This window comes from Atractosteus spatula, chromosome 13 (genome assembly GCF_055471065.1).
Source record: "Atractosteus spatula isolate fAtrSpa1 chromosome 13, fAtrSpa1.hap1, whole genome shotgun sequence".
Taxonomy (NCBI): domain Eukaryota; kingdom Metazoa; phylum Chordata; class Actinopteri; order Semionotiformes; family Lepisosteidae; genus Atractosteus; species Atractosteus spatula.
The window spans coordinates 9,295,493-9,317,518 of record NC_142718.1 but is presented as its reverse complement, the minus strand read 5'-3'; the positions used below and the strand labels follow the sequence as shown (position 1 = coordinate 9,317,518).

The following is a 22,026-nucleotide window of genomic DNA, read 5'->3' as shown; positions in this document are numbered from 1 at the left end:
ATCTTAACTGTCAGGTTTGACCTTGGTGTGCTTTCTTTCTATAGCATGCCTAAACTATCTTTGAGGGGAGTGATTGATCTGCTTCCAATGAGTCCAGTTATTAGAGATAAGAACCCACATATAGCCCAGTCCTCATTTGCAATTGACATATTGGCTGCAGAGGCAAAAAGATTGTCTTGTTAATGCAATTTAACAAGATATGAGAACCAAAGCAAATGTCAGGACAAGGCTTTTTTTCATGTTCTGTGACCCAGAAGGAAGAAGGCCAATATGGTTTTGTCACACAGCAATATAATAACTTTTACAGTAGCCCTTGGGATGGTAAAATGTGAGAAACAAGCTCACTGAACAATGCAGACACACTGATGACAGACTAATAATGCATTTCAAACCAATGAATTTGCTTCTAGATAGACTATTTAAATTTTGGCACAGGCAGACCTGAAGGCAACAATGTTGTGTAATAGGTTTCTAACAGGTTACTCATTCTCAGGCCTATTCTCCTTTCCACCTACTACAGAATACTGAAGCCTTTCTGTGGATTCAAAGATAAAAAAAAAGTTTCAGCCCCTTATAAGTTGCAATGGTTACATTAATCACTAATTATTAATGAGATGCATACACATAAGGCAAGGGGAGGACTCCTCCATATCCTTCTGGAGAGGAGAAATATATACTTTCCAAAACGATTCAGCATATTTTCTGTTCATTTTGTGGGTTTGACCAAATCATTGCTCTGGAGGAAGGCATTTAACATATTACTCACAAACTTATTCTCACTGTAAAAGTTTTGTTTTCAGTCATTAATTAATGGGAAGATGACTCAACCTCAGCCTTTTTTTCTGCTTTCAGAAAAATACTGTGAGGAAGGTATTCATTTTCAGGCTATGTAAGTAAAGAAACATTGTTCTCAGAACAGCTAGTCCCAAGATGCTTTTCTCCTGCAAGGTCGTAGCCGTGGAAACTGTACAAGTGCCAGCTGAAAGGACCGGGGCAGGCATGAACTAATAACCATTAGCGGAACTGCAGCTCAAGTTAATTATTGTGGAGCGCCGACATTGAAGATGGATTTAGATGCTGAAAAAAGCATTCATGTTTTTGCTGATATTGAGTTTGTGTTTAAAGCTGCGTTTGTGTTTAAAGCCTGATTAAATTCCTGACAGGAGAGTTTAGTAAATATTAGTTTACTAATATTTTACAGTTTAAACTAGACTTTTAGAAAAAAGAGATGTGAAATTAGCTTTGTATGAAATTGATTTATTGGTGTAAAGCTATGTTTGTTTAAATTAACCGTCCTTGTCGCATGAGTAGGTAGTGCACAAAGACATGTGATCTCCATCTTGGGAGGATGACAGATATTTTTGTTACAATTAACATGCTCACAAACACTTGATCTGGAAATTAATGTTGTCATTCTTCTGCATGGAGAGAGATTAAGTGATTTTGAAAAACATGTCATCCAGGCTGTAGGAAAAAAAGGAAGGAAATTAACAGGCCTTTAGCCTTTAGGAGATTTGAAGTCGCCATCTCAACAATTAATAAGTTATGTATTTTGGACCAAACTCGTATTAAATTAACACTAAGTTTATTCTGTTTTGTTTTCTTAATTAGCCTTAGGTTAGCAGGTTCCAAAATGAAAGCTCAATTCTCAATTAGTAAAACTGCTTTGGCTCTGAATCCTTTATGGTGAGAAATAGACAGTATAGAGACAATTTCTTCTTTACCAATTTCTGTTTCTTTGAACAATGGCTCCAATGTTTTTTATTTTTGAAAGACATAAAATACATTGCCTTTTTTTCTTTCCTTATTCAGTAAACTTGTCAATGCCAATACAGTAGAATGAAATAAGGGAGACTTTGAACTACATGTGTGGTTGGAGGAGAAAGAATATTTAATATTGTAGTTGTTACCCCACAGAAACTTTGAACCTAGAGACAGTGCTCAGTATTCTGAATGTGAAAGTCAGTTGTTAACTTTGCCTGATTCAGTTTTTTTTTTCTATTTGTAACAATTTCGCACAGGAACGAGTACAGCCTTAAAAGCTGTGGAATGAGGTCCTCCCCATTTGGTTTTCTTTAAGAATAAAGAATGCAGTAGATAATTTGATTCTAGGGAGCTGCCACCATGATTTTAGAAAAACAGCACCAAATGACTTGTATTCGATTCTAAATCATACCACAGAGATCTGACTAGGATCTAGGATCACTGCTCTTCCTAACGTACAGTATATCCACCCATTTTCGAACCGCTTTATCCAATACCTGGTTGTGGGAGAGCAACGGATGCATATCAGTCCATCGCAGGGCAGACACAGACGTGCACACAATCACACCGGGGCCAGTTTTCCCAGAACCCAGTATGTCTTTGGGCTGTGGGAGGAAACTGGAGCACCCAGATGAAACCCATGTGAACATGAGGAGAATACTGTACACAAACTCCATGCAGGTAGTAGAGCCCAGAGCCTCAGTGCTGTGAGGCAGCAATGCTAACCACTGTCTCACCATGCCTCCCCCTATAGGTACTAAACCAATCACGTTTTCAAACAATAGTAAAAAAGTAAGATTAGAGAACACTTGCAACAGCAAATGAAATCCAGAAAAATTTAGATAAAATTAAAGACTGGGAAGACTGCTGGCTGATGATGTTTGCACTTGCAGGCAAGTGCAGTATTACATGCAGGTAGCAAAAACATAAACTATACAAGATAGGAAACACTAAGCTTGAAGAGATTACTCATGAAAAAAGAAGCATTAAACAGCATAGAATGTTAGGATATAAAGTTAAAAGCATAGAATTTATCTCAAGGCTGTTAAAATTGTGTAGGTAAGACCTTGTTTAGAATATAGTGCATATTCCTGGTTACCATGTTATAAAAAGGTATTGCAGTTGTGGAATTGGCACATAAAAAAAGAAGCTAGATATATTTGAGGGCTTAAGTGTATATTTTATGCTGACAGTCTGAAGACACACAACTTAGAGGACACAGGTCATACACCATGTTTTCAACAAGAACATGTGTCATACTAACCTAAAGCACTCTACTGCAACTGTTCTAGATCTACTGTTTGGTTGCAACATTGAAGAGATCTGCTGTTTCAATAATGTTGTGGGGTGCATTTTCCTGACATTGTTTGGGTATACTCATTCCCTTAGAAGGCAAGGTCAATGGTAATTGCTATCCCTCATCTATAGAACTTGTGTGGTTTTATGAGCATGACGCCAACGTTATCCATATGTCACAGCTTTGTCATTCAGCACATCTGAATTCTGTCGAATATTTATGAGATACTGTGGAATAATGCCCAAGACCATGTGTTCTACCTACTGCAATCAGGCATGAGTTGATTGACTTTCTTCTTGAAAAATGCTATACCATGGTGCACGTAGGCTGTACAGACTGCATGAAGTGGTCTTAAACCCTTTTAAGTCACTTTGCATTGGTGTTACCAATTTTTCTCTCTCTCTCTAGGTTCTAAACGTGTCAGAATAATGAAGACAATACCAAACACTTTTCTACATAAGCTATGTGATATGATCATGGGTACTTACCATGGCTTTTGAACTAAAATATTTTCACTTCTTTTGCCTTCATCTGTAAAACCCAAGGTATATTAAGAAATATATTTCTTGTAGTAGTAGTGTCAAAAACATGGACAGTTTTTCCTGAAGTTATGTTACCAGGCAACAACAACTGAGCATTTCTGCAGGAAATAAAAAACAGACATATGCTTTGGTTTACTTTTTCTGCAGTGTAATGACTTCATATACACTGTTTTGGTACTAATTGGTTCAGAAATAAAAACTACATAAACCTACATCCAGAGATTGGATCACTTAACTCTTCACTGAAGCAATCTTGAAATATACTAAATTTATCTCACATGAAAAAGAATAATAAGATAATGCATTCATTACCAAGTTTATGGTTAGTGTGAAAGAATATACTTCATTTCTATGGATTAATGTACTGTATCGACTATAACTGTATTAAATTTATTTTAAAAGTATATATAAATAGGAATATATTCCTAGTTAGTATTAGAAAAAATAAATTGAATAATGTCACAAAATGGTTATCCACATGAAGTTGGTGTCCCTCAGTGCTGTGGATTCATTTATAAGGAAATGCACTAAGTCAGCCACCTGGGTGTCTTATTGGTTTGGCATTGGTTAAAGAATGGTGGTGTGCATTTCAACAAGATGTGTAAGAGAACTGTGTATAGACTTAACAGTGCATTGTGAGAAGCAGAACAGATTCACAAAAAAGGAGGTGTTCTCTAATAATAATAAACTGTATTTTATAGCTCTTTTAAAGGTGGCTTCTCAAAGCACTTTACAGAATTATAACAACAATAAAAAAAACCACAAGATATGCACGATAATACACAGAATACACAGTTAGAGGAGACAATAGATGGTGATACAAAATACAAAGTTTGAAAAATGGATCCGAATCATTCCTTATTTTTTGGAATACCATTTACATTTAAATCGATTAGTTTTGCAAAGATTCCTTTCCTTTGTGGGAAAGAACAGGGTATGTTTTAAGTTACAGTTTTAAGCAGATTTTCTGACGCAGCTCCTGTCAAAATGTGTAAAAGTGACAGCATTGTCTTGCCTTTGGGTTTAGAGTGGATAACAAAAGATAATGTGAAAAGCAAATGCCAAGGACTGTTTAGAATTATCTTGTGGTAGGTTACTATATGGACATTAAATAAAATTAATTTCTGGAACCAGGTAAAAGAGATGCATTTATATTTATATGTCTAAAGGTATAAACTACTAGATTACCTTTACTTTTATTTTTATTATTATATAGGTTAAATATAATAATATACACTGCACTATAATATATTACTATACTATTCTAATACTATTTACCTTTATATGCCTTTATACCTCACAGTGGTCCACTTCCGTTCCCTGAACCGAAGAAATGGCTATAATGCGAGAGCATGTTTTGCTTATCTCCGAAGTGCAAGAAGTCTGCTTTGAAAATGCAGCAACAATGCAGTTTAATACCTAGGCTAATAATGGTATAACAATCTAAATAGTAAACAACTTTAGAAAAGTAGTATCCTGTGTATTTATACTATATTAATAATTTCAAATCATCACAAAACAGACACAAGAAAATGTTTTCTTAAGCACATATACGGGTATATTCTATATATGGGTAGCTGCAGATAAAATTGTACTTAAAAGCGTTTTGGTAGTCCATTTTGTAAAGAGGTGTTACAGGTTCACTAACAGTGAAGCAATAGAGAAAAATAAGTTCATGAAAAACGGCACACAAACATAGTTTTGAGAATCCCACGTGGGACTCGATGAGGATAAAATGCGTTCATATGAAATTCATACGAGTGGCTTAGTATTGCTAAAAATACACCAGTACTGGATACAGATTAATATTCATATATAATCAAAGTAGGTTATTTTCATTGATTAGGAATATTGAAAAGAAAGGTCATTCTCTTTTCACTTTCACTTTCTCTTTCTCTTTATGATTCAAAATGGACTGTTAGCAGAGCAGATCTACAAACACTTCTGTGAAGAAATATGCATCATTAAGTAAAATGGGTAGATAAACCCATTTTAGGCAACCTCAAGTTCTGAAAATTCCAAACATTCTTTATTGCTGCAAAATATTGCACCTCATCTCATTTATATTTTTGTGTATACATCCGAGTGTGTCTCTGAAATACATTTTAAGCCAAATGTGTTTGTTTTAGTGACAAGATAACAGTTGTATCCTGGTGAAAATCTCTATTTGAGACAGGGACATGTTTTCGAGACAAGGAAGTTAATACTAGACAAGGAACTAAATCTGTATATATATATAGTATAATCATACAGTCAATATAATCATACAGTAGCTATATGATTATATTACTAAAGAATATTTTGAAATGCAGTTTTTATTTTAGAATATAGGCTGTAATCTTTACAGTGTATGCCATGGAAAGTGTTATTATCTTTTTAAAGTCCTATAAACAGCAGATCTTTTCAATTTTTTATGTGCTCATCCTTGGATGCTTTCCAAAGACACACAGTGACGCATTTTGTAGGCTTGTGGTCTACGAACATGGTCACAAGGACAGTGTGATCAGCTTTCTCTCAGACCCAGTGGCACTTAGTCACAGCAGGTCATCATAAGATTGGAGATTGCAGCTCTGGGAAACTATAAGGCAGTGAACACAACTGCAAATCGTATTTAGATGATTTTTGAATGCAGAAAACGAGGTGGTAATTTTCTTTCACATTTTTGTGAATGAATTGTCTTTCGTAACTGTTTCCATTTGTGATTGTGCTGGACACTGACTTCCTGAGGAATAAAATTGTCAATTCACCAAATGTACAGTACTAATTCTCAAACAATTTTTGTGTTGTAAATGGAACATTTGAGTCATAGACTGCACACCTGTTTGTTAAATAGTCACAAATTTGAAAATTTCCGTATGATACTGAAATGACTTTGTTTACTGTTTTGGCATGCTGCTTTTTTATGTAGATGGAGCATTAAAAAGATTTTCTCTCCAAAAATACTTAGAGGTTTTTCCTGAAAAAATTGTTTTGCTGTATTCACATTCTTGTTTTGGAGAAAGGAGTAGATTCTGTCATACAGGATGATGTAACCATTCACCCCAGCATTTTCTTTTTGGGTCCATGAAAACTTACCCTGACAACAACAGACAAGAAGTGGTAAATACTACAGATTAAATGTGCTTCACTTGGAAACCTAAAAGAAATGCTTATTGTTCAGTAATAGGTAGAAGTTAAAAAAAACATTTTGAAGAAATTATAGGTGTGCCCAGAGAAAGAAATATTATAAAAATAAAAAATAAAGTTAGGAGAATGTTAATGTGCTCTAGTCTCTGTGAAGTGTTCCTGCAGTGTGGAACCGATTTTTAAATACTTCCTTTCCCCCAACACAGCATAGAATGACCCATAAATATTTCATTTAATTTTGCATATGTATCCAAAGAAATCCTAAGATGTGCAAATTATATTGTACATATTTCTGAAAAACTATTTGACACAAAACACAAAATGCATAGCAGTTCCAAATTTAAATAAAATCAGATTTCCTTAAAATGAGAGAAAAAGATTAATTGTATCTACCCAACATAAGTAATTTAGTGAGGAATTAGCATCATGACTCCATGCATCGCTCAGCAGAGTAGAAACTGCATTTAAAAAATATGCACTGTAATGACAAGTTTGGTTTTGTTTAGAAAAGACTTGTGTGATCCTACTACAATATGACACAGGGGTAGCATCCCTACTCTTTTCGAGAATTGCCCTGGGATTTTTAATGACCACAAAGTGTCAGGAGCTCGGTTTTACGTCTCATCCGAAGGATGGCGCCTTTTTACAGTATATTGTCCCCATCACTATACTGGGGCATTAGGACCCACACAGACTGCAGGGTGAGCACCTCCTACTGGTCCCACTAACACCTCTTCCAGCAGCATCCTTAGTTTTTCCCAGGAGGTCTCCCATCCAGGTACTGACCAGGCTCACACCTGCTTAGCTTCAGTGAATATCCTACTTCAATATGGTTTCGCCTAAGTATATATAGATACTAAATGCTACCATGTTACCTAAAAAAGCAAGAAATTCAAATAAGAACTTTATCTAAAAAATAAGCTTATCACTAATGTGTTTGTAGTTTCTTTTCCTATCTTGTAGTGGCAAAAGTATTTTTTCCATTCTGTGTGTCTGGGTATCCTTAATTACTGTAGAGGCACCCTGAGGCCTCTGGTAGGAAACCCTCTTTGATGTCTAGTTGTACTGAACTATGCCACATCCCTGGTAAAGAAGACCTCAGGGGACTGTTACATACAAGCATACAAGCTCAATTGCTTTGGTTTTGCCTGATTCTACAAAGAATGTTTTATATAGACAAATTAGAAGGAAGGGCATTTAGTTTTTATGCAGCACCAGTTTTAGAAAATTTACAAGTAAAGCCTGGGTTTAGCTGTGATTGATTACACATAGAAAGATCAACACCAACTTGTTAAGAGCTTTTTTTGGAGTATACTTTGGAAAAGTAACTCAGTGAGTTTAGTAGTGGGGTAACATGCATGACTTACAAATCTTTTCATCACTACAAATGCATATCATATTGAAGTAGGAAACCAAACAAAAGCAAAATAGAGTTATTGACATATATTTGCTTAACTTTATGTAAATGCTGATTTATTTAAACAGAATAATTTCTTAATCATTTTAGCAATTACCTATTTGACATTGTAATTAAAAGAATTGTATTATTGTGATTGAATTTGAAAAATAAACTTTGTATATGATCAAGGTGCATATGTAGAAGCCTTCAGTTGAAATAGGAAGAGCTTTTCAAACTACCAGTTGTATGGTTTTGCTGTGAAATGTAGATATGTTATTGGGGTTTCATTTCAGGCTCTAAAACTGAAAAACAGCACCTCAGATTAAAGATTGACAACTAATGTAAGTATGAGTGGCAGGTGTGGGTAGTATAATATGTCTCGATTAAATGGATTTCCAAAGGTTAACTCTGTTTGACTTGTGACTAGTCCTGCTGTAGACTTCACAGAAGGAAGTTATGAGACTGAGATTTTAGATGAATGTCATCATTTTCTTTCAAAATGATGTCTGTTGTGTTCATCCCTTTGCCTACCCCCTTTCACAATAATAATGTGCAGTGTGTTATCAACTGCATTAATGTTGATTTTTTTTTCTGAGAAAAAATTGGCAGTTCTTTTCCTTTTTCACTACAGATAATGATGCATTTAATCTATCTGAATCCCATTATTAAGCACACATGGAATGAAAAGAACCTTAATCCAACATTCTGTTTTAATGCCAAAAACTATTAAAAAGGTTTACCTTATAATATTTAAGATATCCTTGTAAACACAGTAGTATTTGACTGTGTTTTGGATGAGACACTAATGCCTTTATGTGCAGGTGTACAAAAGAAATGCAACACTATAGTCTAATGGATTTAATCAAAATATTTTTAATGTAGGTATTTTACAAAATCACTGATTGATTGTGAGCAAAAATACAGATCAAAGAAGGTTATGATGTACAGTGTGATACACAGGAAAGCATCACAAACGTAACATTAACGCAATCCTGGTAGCTTTGATGCACAGACCTGATGTGGGATGTTCTGCTGTTCTTCTGGTGGCACTATAGCCAGCTGGTGAAGGTTGACCAGTTGCATTTTTCTCCCATTGATGATCTTGAAAAATTGATACCATAAAATTACTGATTGAAATCAGGAAAATGTCAAGTCAGGAAAATGTTTTAAAGACTACTGTATATCTGATCAGTACATTTGTCCTCAGTGTGTGTCAAAGGTGTTTTTGTGTTAAATATTATTTCTCCCTACATCGGACCTTTCTACTGGTTGGATTTAGCAGTGTGGATATAATGGTCACGGCAATACTTCTACATACTCCAGAACAGTTTTCATTATTGAATAAAACATTCCACTGGTGTCTCTTCCACCACCTAAGGTATCTGATCTACATAGGAAGACAATTTTGTATCTTGACAATCAGTTGTTGGTTCTTAACAGCCTGGAAGCACACAGATCATTTTCTGGCAGGCAGCCAGCTATAGTCTTTCTGCTAATGCACAGGTTAAATATTTCTTGATTTCAGGTGAAATATTTCTTTTTTTTTTATTTTGTTGCTACTCCAGTTTGAAAGCATTTACATGAACGAATCAGATGGATGCAAGTGTTCTGGGCCAGTGTGGCATCAGGACATGGACTTTGCCAGTTTCTTGGTTTCTGTGGAATAGTTTCCTAGCTACTAAAGCAGAACATCTCATTCTCCAGGCAGCTTCTCTTCATTATCTTCATTACTCTCTTGTGAAATAGTTGTATACAGTCGTATACAAATTTTGCTTTCCTTATGTTGGGAAAAAAAATAACTTTCTAAAGTGATAAAGATTCCTAATCAATTTTAACTGAAAAATCAGTTACTGGGCACCTGGTGGGTTTGTGTAATCCCATGATATGTTATCCCAAGGCCTAATATTACTCAGTCAACAAATTTATCTGCTTACTATTTAAAAAGTAAAAAGGGTTCTCCACAGGAATTTGAAGTATGATGGTACAAGTGGTGGATGCAGAGAGAATTAGCAGGTGGAGGTTTTTTAACATTTACATGACCGATGGAGGCCATTTACTGCAATTTGAGCATTGTGTTTTGCCAGCAGTTTAGAAGCATGGCAGCTTGATTTCACACAGTATTTACACAATATGCTTATTAGACAACATGACAGCTCATGACTTGTTTTTAATCATACTCGGATAAACAGGACACAATTCCTTAAAATCTAATATTCCAAATGTGAACAAAGCAATTTTTCTTATTTTCAGTTCTGGTGTTTCTGTTTTCTGTTTACTCTACAGCTGTTCTTTAAATACTAAGTGTTTGAAACCAGCACCCTGTTACTGTTGGCAAATATGAATGTCTTTTGCTTGCTTCCCAGATTAATTTCTTAACTCTGTACCACAGATTGCCTGTAAAACTGGATGCCACGATGAAATAACTGGAAATCCATCTCTAATCGCTGGCAGTTGCCAGTTCTATTTGGCCAAGTTCATTTTCCCAGATTTTTTAACTATGGAAACACACAGGCAGTTTGAACTTCCTGCCAGTTTTACTTCAACGTATCCTGTCAGATAGTCTCAGTAATGTCATGTCATTTGCCAAACCGCTTTATACCATACGGTGTTGCGGAAAGCCGGAGCCTACCCAGCAAGCAACGAGCACAAGGCAGGGTACACCCTGGACGGGGTGCCAGTCCATCCCAGGGCAAGTGCAAGCCAATCATACATGAAGACAACTTGGAGGCCACCGTAAAGGCCAAGGGGGGAAATTTGGCCCGGACACCTGGATAACTCCCTACTCTTATCGATAAATGCCCAGGGATCTTTAATGACCACTGAGAGTCAGGACCTCGGTTTAACGTCTCATCCGAAAGACGACTCCCACTACAGTAAAGTGTTCCCGTCACTGTATGGGGCATTAGGACCCACACAGACTGCAGGGTGGGCGCCCCCTGCTGGTCCCACTAACACCACTTCCAGCATAGCTTCCCAGGAGACCTCCAATCCAGGTACTGACCAGGCTCAACCCTGCTTAGCTTCAGTGGCCAGGCTCATCCCTGCTTAGCTTCAGTGGGTAGCCAGTTGAGACATGTAGGGTGATATAGCTGCTGGCTAGTCTCAGTAATCACTATGTAAATTCACAGATACTGAAATGCAGTACCTTCATGAAAATCATTCCTATTGCTTTGGGGCTTTAGTTAGTGGAATTTGGTTGGTTTGTCCTCTCTCGCTCTATGCATCCATTATCAGTAAGCATTTTTCCTAGCAAGAGATCTGGCATGCAAACCAGAGCCTTTCCTGGAAACATAGGGTATAAGACGGGACTTCACTCTGGATGAGATCCCATTCCGTCACAAGGGCATGTGCATGCAGATATGCACAGGAGTACAATTTAGAGACCTCAATTAACCTAACCAGTATATCTTTGGAAGGAGGAAAGTACCAAACAAAAACCCACACAAACATAGGGAGAATGGTCACACAGAATTGAAGTGAGATGCAAAACCTGTGATGCAGTGGTGCCTACAGCTACACTACAGTTCCAGCCATGTTTGTCATGTCTGAATTTTATGTTTCTTGTTAAAGTGATGGCATTGCAGAGAGCATTGTTGTGTATTTGAGCCCAGAGTATACACTTCGTCATTAAAATAGTCCAAGATTTTAAAATAAGAGCTAAACATCATTTTTGAGTATTAATATGATGATGCTGTAACCATTTTTTCCATTCATACCCTCCACCCTGCATTATTTGCATGACCAATGAGCCTTAATGTAGAACTTGTTTCCATTTAGTATCAGTGTGGTTTTTGCCTTTCCGCGTGCTCTATGAATGAGTAATTTTTTGTGCAAATGTCTTTGCTTGCAGTTACAGAGACTAATTGCAACAAACAAGCAAGCCAATCGGTGTGTTTTTTTTTTGTAGTTGAAAACAAAACATAATAACATGGAAAATGAATTCTTGTTTGATCTATTTTTTTTTTTATTCCACCTGGACAGTTTGTAAATTGGATTTAATGTCATGTATGCCTCCTGGAATAATAAAGCCGAAAGTGTTTTCTTTCTATATATGATTTCTGGATGAAGGGTGCTTGGCCCCATTGTGTCATCTAAGATTAAGACATATATTTTGAAATTTTGTTTTATAATTAATAACGAGTACAAAGGCTCGTCAAAGTATGCTAAATGTACTTTAGGAAGTAAGGAGGACTTCTACTGCAATTTGATGGCATAGTTTATGAATTAGACAATTAGAACATTAGCATTTGTTTCCTTCTGAGTATCTTCTTTGTGGAATGTCATTGTTTTCAGTACTCTCTGACTTAATGTAAATAAGTGCAGGCTTTTGGCTTTTTAATTGGTTTTGAGTATTCTGTGCCAACTGGCAGTACAGGCATTTAAGGCATATCTATACGGTACATGATTTATGTGTCTGTTTCACATCTTAAAGAACAACTTTGATGTACCAGTAATATTCCAGTTTACAAAAGAGTTAAACTACTTGCTGTAGTATGGGCTGCCAGAGGACAAGGCTTAATCCATCTGCCTGAAGTGACACAAATAAGCTGCATATTGTTTTGAAATCAGTTCATTAAGAAGATGAATAAGTCTAGAATACAGAATGTTACGCCCCAGTGTGTGGTCCATGTGTGTTTTTGTTATTATGTTCCACACTTTGATTGTTCTCCCTCCCCCATTGGTCCATCATTACACCATTGTTTCTGTATTACATCATCTTCAATTAACTCTCGACCAATCAGAACTCATCTTATTCAGTATATAACATAGAGGTTTTCAGAAGGAAGGTGCCTTTCGTTTGATTTCAGTCCTGCTTAGTTTTGCTTTGCTTCATTACACTTTTGGTTTTTGCTTCGGCTTTGTTCTTTTGGTTTTTGCTTCAGCTTTAGCTTTGTTGCTTTGTTGTTTTGCTTTGTGTGTGTGTATTTTCGTATAGCTTTGGCTTTTGTTGGTTTCTGTTCATCTCCCCGTACTTTCGTTTGTTTGTGTTTATCCTTGTTTCGCAATTACCTTGCCCAAACTTGTTATTGTATCAACTTCTGTGTTCTTTTGTACCCTGTTACTTGTCTACTCTCATTTTTACTCATAGTTCACTTGTGTGAACTATGAACTTTTGTGTATTGAGTTAGTTTAGGTTGATGGGTACATTCCACACACGTAGTGTATTAGTCACACTAGTTTAGTCCGGGTGAGTGCCGTTTGTCTTGTATGGTTTTGGGTAGTCAGTGAAGGTTAGCTAGGGTGTTTGAAGACCGTGTGTTTTGGGTTTTCTTTTGTAGTTAGGTCAGCTTTCCCTCACTTTCTTAGCCAGTTCCATTTTGTTTGTTATTTTCTTTTCTTTGGCACCACTCTAGCTCCCTTACCTTGTGTGTTATTGTGTCCGATTTTGTACCAGTCACTTATTCACCTTAAAATCATCACTTTTGCACCAACCCATGTTATCAAGCTTCCTAAGTCCCTCCCCAGAACCCACCTGCATCCAAAAGTTATCCTAAATGTTACACCCCTTTACCCCTAGACACAGAATAAGTACAAGTAAGAATTTTTAACTTAATTACTTAGAACACACACATTAGACTACTTTTGCTGAATGGAATTGTTTTCTACACCAATAATACTTGAGTAATACTCTTGTGAATGTTGAATTTAGAACCAGTATGCAAAATGCATGTAAATAAAATAAATAAAGATGACAAAAAACAATAGAATCCTTCAGTGTCTTTTGGACATTGCTGTATATGTTTAACAGCAAAATAAAAATATTGACCAAGTTGGTATCATACACTGTTGTCTGTGCCTCAAGCTTGCTGTTACAGATTTTTTTCTGATAGACGTGTTATACAAGCTGTTTCTGGTCACTCTGATACGTTCTCATTTTGAGCTGTTGTTTGTTGGAAGTTTGTGGAAGCCAGGTTATGTAGTTGAAATTATTAAATGTACAGGAACTTTATGCATTGAACCATGCTCATGCATGTGTGCAAATATGGGAGGTGCTCATTGTGTTACGTGGTCAACAAATTTATTATTTTTTTAAACATGCATAGTGGTGAAGTCACAAACCGGTTTAATGTACTGTACAAACAGTGCCGGGAAGTACTAATAGATGTGGGTTTTATGCTAAATTTCAATGTAACAGTTGGCTTGGCACGTAGCTCAGAGAGGAAGCTATTGACATATTGCTTGTCATAGGTCAAAAATGAAAGAGTCAATTAGACTAATTTCATGTGACTCCCTGGGAACTTAGATTGAGTGCAATGTATATGTCCAGATACATTATTTAGAATGAGCCATTTTTTCTGCAATTTATAAGAGAAAATGTGAACTATTTTCATATGAGTAAAAATACACATGATAGTAACCTATGTATTATCTGAGGTCTTTTTCCTCTGAAGAGACACTAATTGTCCATTCATCTCCATAGCAAGTTTTTAAAAAAGTGCCGTTGTTTCTTACAGTTTGTAAATTCAGTAAATTTGTAGATGACAGTTTTAAATAAAAAATATTTAAATAAACACATTTTTTTACTGTTACTTTAGTATTCATGTTTTTGCCAGAGATAAAATCCATACTAAAAGGAACCAAAAATTCCTTTTGTAGTTTATCCTTTACATGAAATGTTAAACCATGTTCCTGACTATCTGAATGTTACCACCATTCTTTTGCCTTTATATTGTCGTGTAAAATGTGATAAGGTGAAACCCAAAGGCAGTATAATTAAGAGGAAAAAAAAGAAATCAATAGAAAATATAACCATAGACAAATTATTAAAGATGTATGTGATAAACACTTTAAAGCTTTTCACAACTCATAAATGAGACTCCAGAGTAAAGTAAAAGGAGAGGAAAAAGAAAAATCTTTATGTGCAATTCCCATGAAACTATATTTTTTGTAGTCCTGTCCTAGTAGAGAAATGCAGGAAACTAGGAACATTATATATTCCATAAAAAGACTGCATAAAAAAATTGATAAGACAAAAAAAGAAATGTGTCCATTAATCCAAGAGATCAATGTCCTGAAAAAGGTCTGCACACACAAGGAAAAATATGATGTTGACAGCAAACTCAGAAAACAAAAGGAAATCCCCAAATTACTGGCATCATATTGCAAAATTCCTCCAAACAACAGGGTAAAATGTTCAATACAACTAACTTCAAAGGGTGCAAACAGGAAGATCTAACACCAAAAACAAAAGCTGTCTCCCCACAAACACCCTTGAGAATAAAGGGTAGTGTTTTTTTCATTTCTTGCAATTTAAACAAAGTGCATCTTTCAAAGAAAACAACTTTATCCTGCATTTCCTCTTTTCACTCACCTTATGCTGTCACACAAAAAGTAACACATACTAACAAAAGGTTAACATCCTTAACATGGCTAAGGATCTGCGCCTGTGGCTGGAAGGTTGCTGGTTCAAATCCTGCAGCCAGCAGTTGAATCCTACTCTGTTGGGCTCCTGAGCAAGGCCCTTAACCCCAACTGCTCCAGGGGCACCGTACAATGGCAGACCCTGCGCTCTGACCCCAGGCTCTCTCCCTGTCTGTGTGTCTCATGGAGAGCAAGCTGGGGTATGTGAAAAGATAATTCCTAATGCAAGAAATTGTAAAGGGTTAATAAAGTGATGTTGTTATTATTATTATTATTATTATTATTATTCACGGTCTTAATAACAACAGTATTTTGATCAGTGATAATAATCAGATCTCTTGTCATCAAACCATTCAAGATCCCATTGTGCTTTTTGCAAGAATAACCCCCATGTCCTGACTACATTCTCCTCTTCTAAAATATGACATCTCTAAAGTTCTACCTTATTTAAGTTGGTAAACCTGTTTCACACTTCTCGACCTGATGTGCTTTGTAGTTGGGCCACTGGTACACAATGGCCATCGCACATCCCACATTAGACGTGACATCTAAAGTGGCACTATTTTGATTCTGTTAGAGGAATATGGTTGTGTACCATATGGTTGTGAATATAGTTCTGTATTGTACAGTTGGAATTGGAAACCCTGGTAATTTTTCAATACTTATATCAAGCAAAAGTGACAGATAAGCAGTTCAATGTAACATTAGGTATGAGAACAGGAAAAACTATTTCATTAGTAATAGTCTCTTGGATCTACATGTATCAGCAGATGCAATATTTCATTCTCTTTTGTCTCCAGCCACTGTTTCACAAATGAAGCCTTGTCACAAAACCAATCTTCAGTAACCTATTGTTTATTTTTGCTCATACCTGATTTGACCACACATATGCAGTCTACAGTATACCAAGCTATACATGTTGAAATGCTGCCGAAATGCTTAGATGTTTGTGCTGTTAAAAAGTTTACAGTGTACCTACTTCATTTAAGAGTGCTTTACAATTTTCAGGACTCAATGTAAATCATCCAGTAAATATACAATTTTTAGGCTAGAATGTAAAAATTCATCTAGTAAATGTAATGTACATCTACAAATTTAATGTACAACTGATTAAATTGCCAATCATTTTCTCAGCTCATCACTTAGCTAAGAAACCTGAGTATATATGAGAAGACAATGGACTCAAGGACCACAACACTGCCATGATGAACTGTATAATCTAGTTGTGCCCAGCTCTAGCTCTGTAGATCCTCAATGTCTATATGTTATCATTCCACCTCTGCTATTAATGACCTAATTAAAACTATTAATTAGCTTAACTAGACCTATTCAACACATTTTTAAAGGTCTTCTGCTGTTTATGAATACAAGAGACGGGAAAACTAGTTGAATTCTAGCCTTCAAGCACTGGTGTTGTTCATGTACTGCACATAAAGTAAGACCATATAGTAAGACCAGGGGCCAGCAGAGCATACTACTCATTAATTACACATTACGTGGTTTTAGTAGACTGGATTTTGTCCTTCTTTCTACTGTGATCTTAATCAGTTATGAAACTGCACATACATGAAGTTCATGGTCTTTGTATTTACTTGTACACGCATAGAGAGGTCATCTGGTTTCTACATCTTTTAGAAACATTCTTTGAATTTTAGATCTATTATTATTTTGGTCATCTAACAGTCATGTTTCATGCTAAGTACCATTTTAAGTGTTTCAAAATATTCAGCATGTTGGTTTGGGGGAAGAAGAGCACTACATGATGCACTTAATCTGTGTAAGTGTTTTAGGCTTTATTATCTCCTTGCAAGCTGATTATAAACTGCTTCATTGGGTTTGCCAGTATGGAGTGCACTTTTATAATGAATCTGTTCTTTCAGAAGTGCTGTCCCATGCATTTAAGTGGCTGATCTCAGTTCGTTCTTTCTGTTTTTATTTTAGACAAAATGAAATGCTTCCAATGACTGCTTTTGTCATGGGTGTAATGGATATGGAAAAATAGTCTCCCTGGACAAGGACGGACATGGCTGCCCACAGAATTCGAGCTACCAACAATAACAACGTGCTCCCACGTTGTAAATCTGAAGGGACGCTCATAGACCTCAGTGATGGAGTGTCTGAGCCAAATTTTACTGATGTCAAAGGTAACTTGTCTTTCACTATACATTACATTTATCATTATTGTAAATGTATTTTTTTGTTAAAGGGGAGCTGAAATGCTGTTTTTATATTTTGGTGTTAGAAAGAATCAGCATTGATGAGTGCATTTCAAACTGTAATGAAATTAAAATGTATAGAGTAAAGAGGAAAAACTCCAATTTATATCACAGAATTGACAGAATTTCCTGGTTTGTGCAGCACCATGTTCTGAAATTCAGACCGAGGCAACAAAACTTCCAGTGACGTGAAGCGGCCCTATTACATTGCAAACAAGCAGGCTTGTGAACACATCTCTTTTACATCCAATAGAAATATTGCTCTCACCTTCTGCTGACAAATACTGCTTATTTGTTAACTCTGCATATAGATCAGCGTTGCAATATTTCTGCATTGAAATGATGAGAACAGTGAGCAGGAAGGGCCGCTTCACGTTGCAATTCGTGCGAATTCCCGTTCTCACCCGTGCCGACTTACAGTGCTTTCATAAAATTTGTGCTCAATTCGAAATTTGTGAAATCTATACCGTCAATGAATTTATTACTGAGATTTAGTAATCAGTCATAGAAATTGAGAATTGCAGTTCCCCTTTAACTTATAGTAATAGTAAGACCTCATTTAGAATATTGTGTAGAGTTTTGGTCCCCACATTAGAAAAAATATTTTGCTGCTGTGGAATCAGTCCAGAGAAGAGCAACCAGATATGTTTCCAGGTTCCAAATGAAATGTCCTACACTGACAGACGAAAGAACTGAATCTTCTAGTCTTGAAAAGAGAAGGCTGCATGAGGAGATGGTGCACATTTTCAAAATCCTCAAAGGCTTTGACAAAGTCTAATCGTCTTCAGAATCAACAGGAAAGCTTGAGCCTTATGACACAAGTACAAGCCATGTCTAAACTATATTTACACAGTGTTGGGCCATGTGGTTGAGGCTACAATTCTGACTTCTGTCTCAGTATACTGTATAAGAAAGACGTTTTACTTTGAGAACAGTAATTCAAAATATTAAGATGAAATAAAACAAATAATTTACAAATAAGATGAATAGCTCTTCTCTCTGTAGCATTGTTATTGAAGTCTAAACATATTTACAAAAAATACATACTTCTGTTACATAATTGAAATATGAGATAAAGGCAGTACTTCCATGAATTGTTTGCGGTTATTATCTAAATTAGTCAGATTTGGCTGTTGATGCTTCCTGTGTTGTCCTTTGGCCTGATGCTGATTTACAGCTAAAGGATTGTGAGGCTTATGATTAAGGATAAAAAATAAAACCTAATCTAGCTGTTGCAAATTATGATGTTGCACATCGTGATACATTAGACAAGCATAAAGGCTTCTCCTGTACTGTGATCTAGCCCTAGTTCCTAAGAGTGTATTTAATTATTTTTTCACAGTGCCTTCTCCAAGTGCCTTACGGCTGGATAACTCCTCTTCCTTTGGAACTGCTCGTGAGGTTGTTGCCATCAAGGACTACTGTCCTACCAGCTTCACTACGTTGAAGTTCTCCAAGGGTGACCGCCTCTTTGTGCTAGACACATCAGGAGGAGAGTGGTGGTATGCCCACAACAATACAGAAATGGGTTATATCCCTGCAGCATATGTCCAACCAGTCAACCACCGGAACTCATCCCTTAGTGACAGTGGGATGATAGACAATCTTGGTGACAGTGCTGATGAGGGAGCCAAGGAACTGGACCTCCTTGGAGAGTGGACAGGAGTTGTCCTGAACCCTACAAAACCGTATGACAGCAATCCTTTCACACACCGATCCTCTACAAATCCATTTCTTAATGGAGCCTTGCAAACAGCCCTTGATCAGAACAGTGATAAGGCTGTGAAAAATACAGTGGATTTGCTGTTTTTTGACTCCCTGGCTCCACCTGTCCCTGTTGCTGATTCTTCAACCACCAATAGTTTTAGCAACAGCATTTTTGATATTACTCCCTGTAGCCCAAACCTAGAGATAAACCAACCACTCAGGAGGGACAACCCTTTCTTCAGAAGCAAACGCTCATACAGCTTGTCAGAGCTTTCCATCCTCCAGGCCCAGTCTGGTTCAACCGGAGTATCATGTGGTTTCTTTTCTGGCTTAAAGGCTCCTTCCCCTGAACAGTTTCAAAGCAGGGAGGACTTTAGGACTGCTTGGCTGAACCATAGGAAACTTGCAAGGTCTTGTCATGACCTAGATTCTCTGGGGCAGAATCCAGGCTGGGGACAGACACAGCCAGTGGAAACCAATATAGTTTGTAAGCTGGATAGCTCAGGGGGTGCTGTGCAGCTGCCTGACACCAGCATCAGTATTCATGTCCCTGAGGGCCATGTAGCACCTGGGGACACCCAGCAGATCTCTATGAAGGCTCTGCTTGATCCACCTCTGGAGCTCAACAATGACAAATGCTCCACTGTGAGTCCTGTTGTTGAGATAAAGCTAAACAACATGGAGATCAAGACCTTCATAACCTTGGAAATGAAAGTGTCTGTGGATATAAAAAAGAATAGCAGTAAAACAGCAGAGATATTGTGTGTAAGAAGTGACTGCAAAGAAGGGCCTTATGCTCCTGTGCCCCAAGCATACATATATGGGGACACTGTGCAAGTTCAGCTGGACAATTTGGAGCCTTGTATGTATGTAGCTGTGATAGTACAAGCACAGCACGTCTCTCCCCCCATGACAGTCTGGGACCATGTTATTAAGAAAGTCACACTTGGTGTCTATGGGCCTAAACACATTCACCCTTCCTTCAAAACTGTTGTGGCAATTTTTGGACATGATTGTGCACCAAAAACCTTGTTAGTGAGTGAGGTTGGGAAGCAGGCACACAGTGCTCCACCAGTGGCTTTACAACTGTGGGGAAAGCACCAGTTTGTTTTGGGAAGACCACAGGACTTACAAATAGGCATGTACTCAAACATGTCTAATTACGAAGTCAAGGCAAATGAACAAGCTCGGATTGTACGCGGGTTTCAGATTAAGTTGGGCAAAGTAAGTCGGCTCATTTATGTGATTGCATCCCGTGATGCTGAAGATCTTTCTGACTTCACTCTTCGGGTCCAAGTGAAAGATGACCAGGAATGCATTCTGGCACAATTTTGTGTGCAGACGCCTCAGCCACCACCTAAAACAGGTGTTCGGACTACTGGGCAAAGGAGATTCCTGAAGAAAAAGGAAATCGGGAAGATAATATTGTCTCCCCTGGCTGCCACAACCAAATATCCAGTATTTCAGGACCGTTGCATTAACAGCTTAAAATATGGCAAGCTACTAAAGACAGTAGTCAGACAAAACAAGAATCAGTACCTCTTAGAGTACAAGAAAGGAGATGTGATTGCTTTGCTGAGTGAGGAGAAAATCAAATTAAAGGGACAATTATGGACCAAAGAGTGGTATATCGGGTACTATCAAGGAAAGACTGGGCTTGTCCATACAAAAAATGTTCTGATTGTTGGAAAAATGAAACCTACTTTTTTCTGTGGACCTGATCTCACAACCTCAACCTTGTTGGAGCAGATTCTAAAGCCTTGCAAGTTCTTAACGTATATCTATGCTTCAGTGCGGACAATTCTGATGGAAAACATAGGAAGCTGGCGAGCATTCTCTGATGCTCTTGGCTATACCAATCTACCTTTGTCATACTTTTGCCGAGCAGATCTGGACAGTGAGCCAGAGAGGGTAGCTTCTGTACTAGAGAAGCTGAAGGAGGATTGCAATAATGCAGACAACAAAGAAAAGAAGTCATTTCAGAAGGAGCTCATGACCGTAAGTATAAAGATTTTTTTTTCTATTTGCTAAGTTATTCATGCCTTTAAAACTGTCTTCAAAACATTTAAGGAAATATTTGACAGCAGTTATTTTAATATATTGTGGATATTTGAAGCACAACAGAATATTTCGGTGCTGCAGTCATTAACTGTGTAGCAGACAGCATATGTAACTAAGCTCACTTCACAGCTGCCTTTTAGTGATTTTCTGATAAATGTATGAAACTGGGTTTAAGGATATGACTTCATCCCCAATAAAATAATTAGCACAAGACAGTATAACATTATCCAGTAAAAAAATACCTTCCAAATAGTTTGTTTGCCTTGTACTGTAAAAGGGTTGCAACGCAAGTTGTTAATCTTCCATTTGCTAGTAGTTGCAGTGCGTGTTCTAATTGTGTCTCAAGTACTCCACAGTCTCAGGGTTTAGATGTGATCTGTTTGTGTAATCATGTTGGCTAACAGATTGTTGGTAAGCTTCAGACAATGCAGGCTCTGCTTGTCATCTGATTAGATTTATATACCGAGAGGCGTTAATAACAAATGAGTATTGGAATTAATAGGTGTTGTTTTTATTAGTGCGTCTCAGTATAGAATTCAGATCAAAGGAACT

General features: G+C 37.0%; 1 protein-coding gene across 1 annotated transcript in view; it reads left to right on the top strand.

Annotated features, from left to right (window-relative positions):
• Positions 1-22,026, top strand: part of sh3bp4a (SH3-domain binding protein 4a) — a 51,896-nt gene that overhangs the window by 11,884 nt on the left and 17,986 nt on the right. The window contains exons 2-3 of the mRNA XM_088930981.1: positions 17,432-17,634; positions 19,049-21,411. Of these exons, the coding sequence (XP_088787107.1) occupies positions 17,514-17,634; positions 19,049-21,411 (2,484 nt within the window). The 5' untranslated portion in view covers positions 17,432-17,513. The remainder of the gene's footprint in view (positions 1-17,431; positions 17,635-19,048; positions 21,412-22,026) is intronic.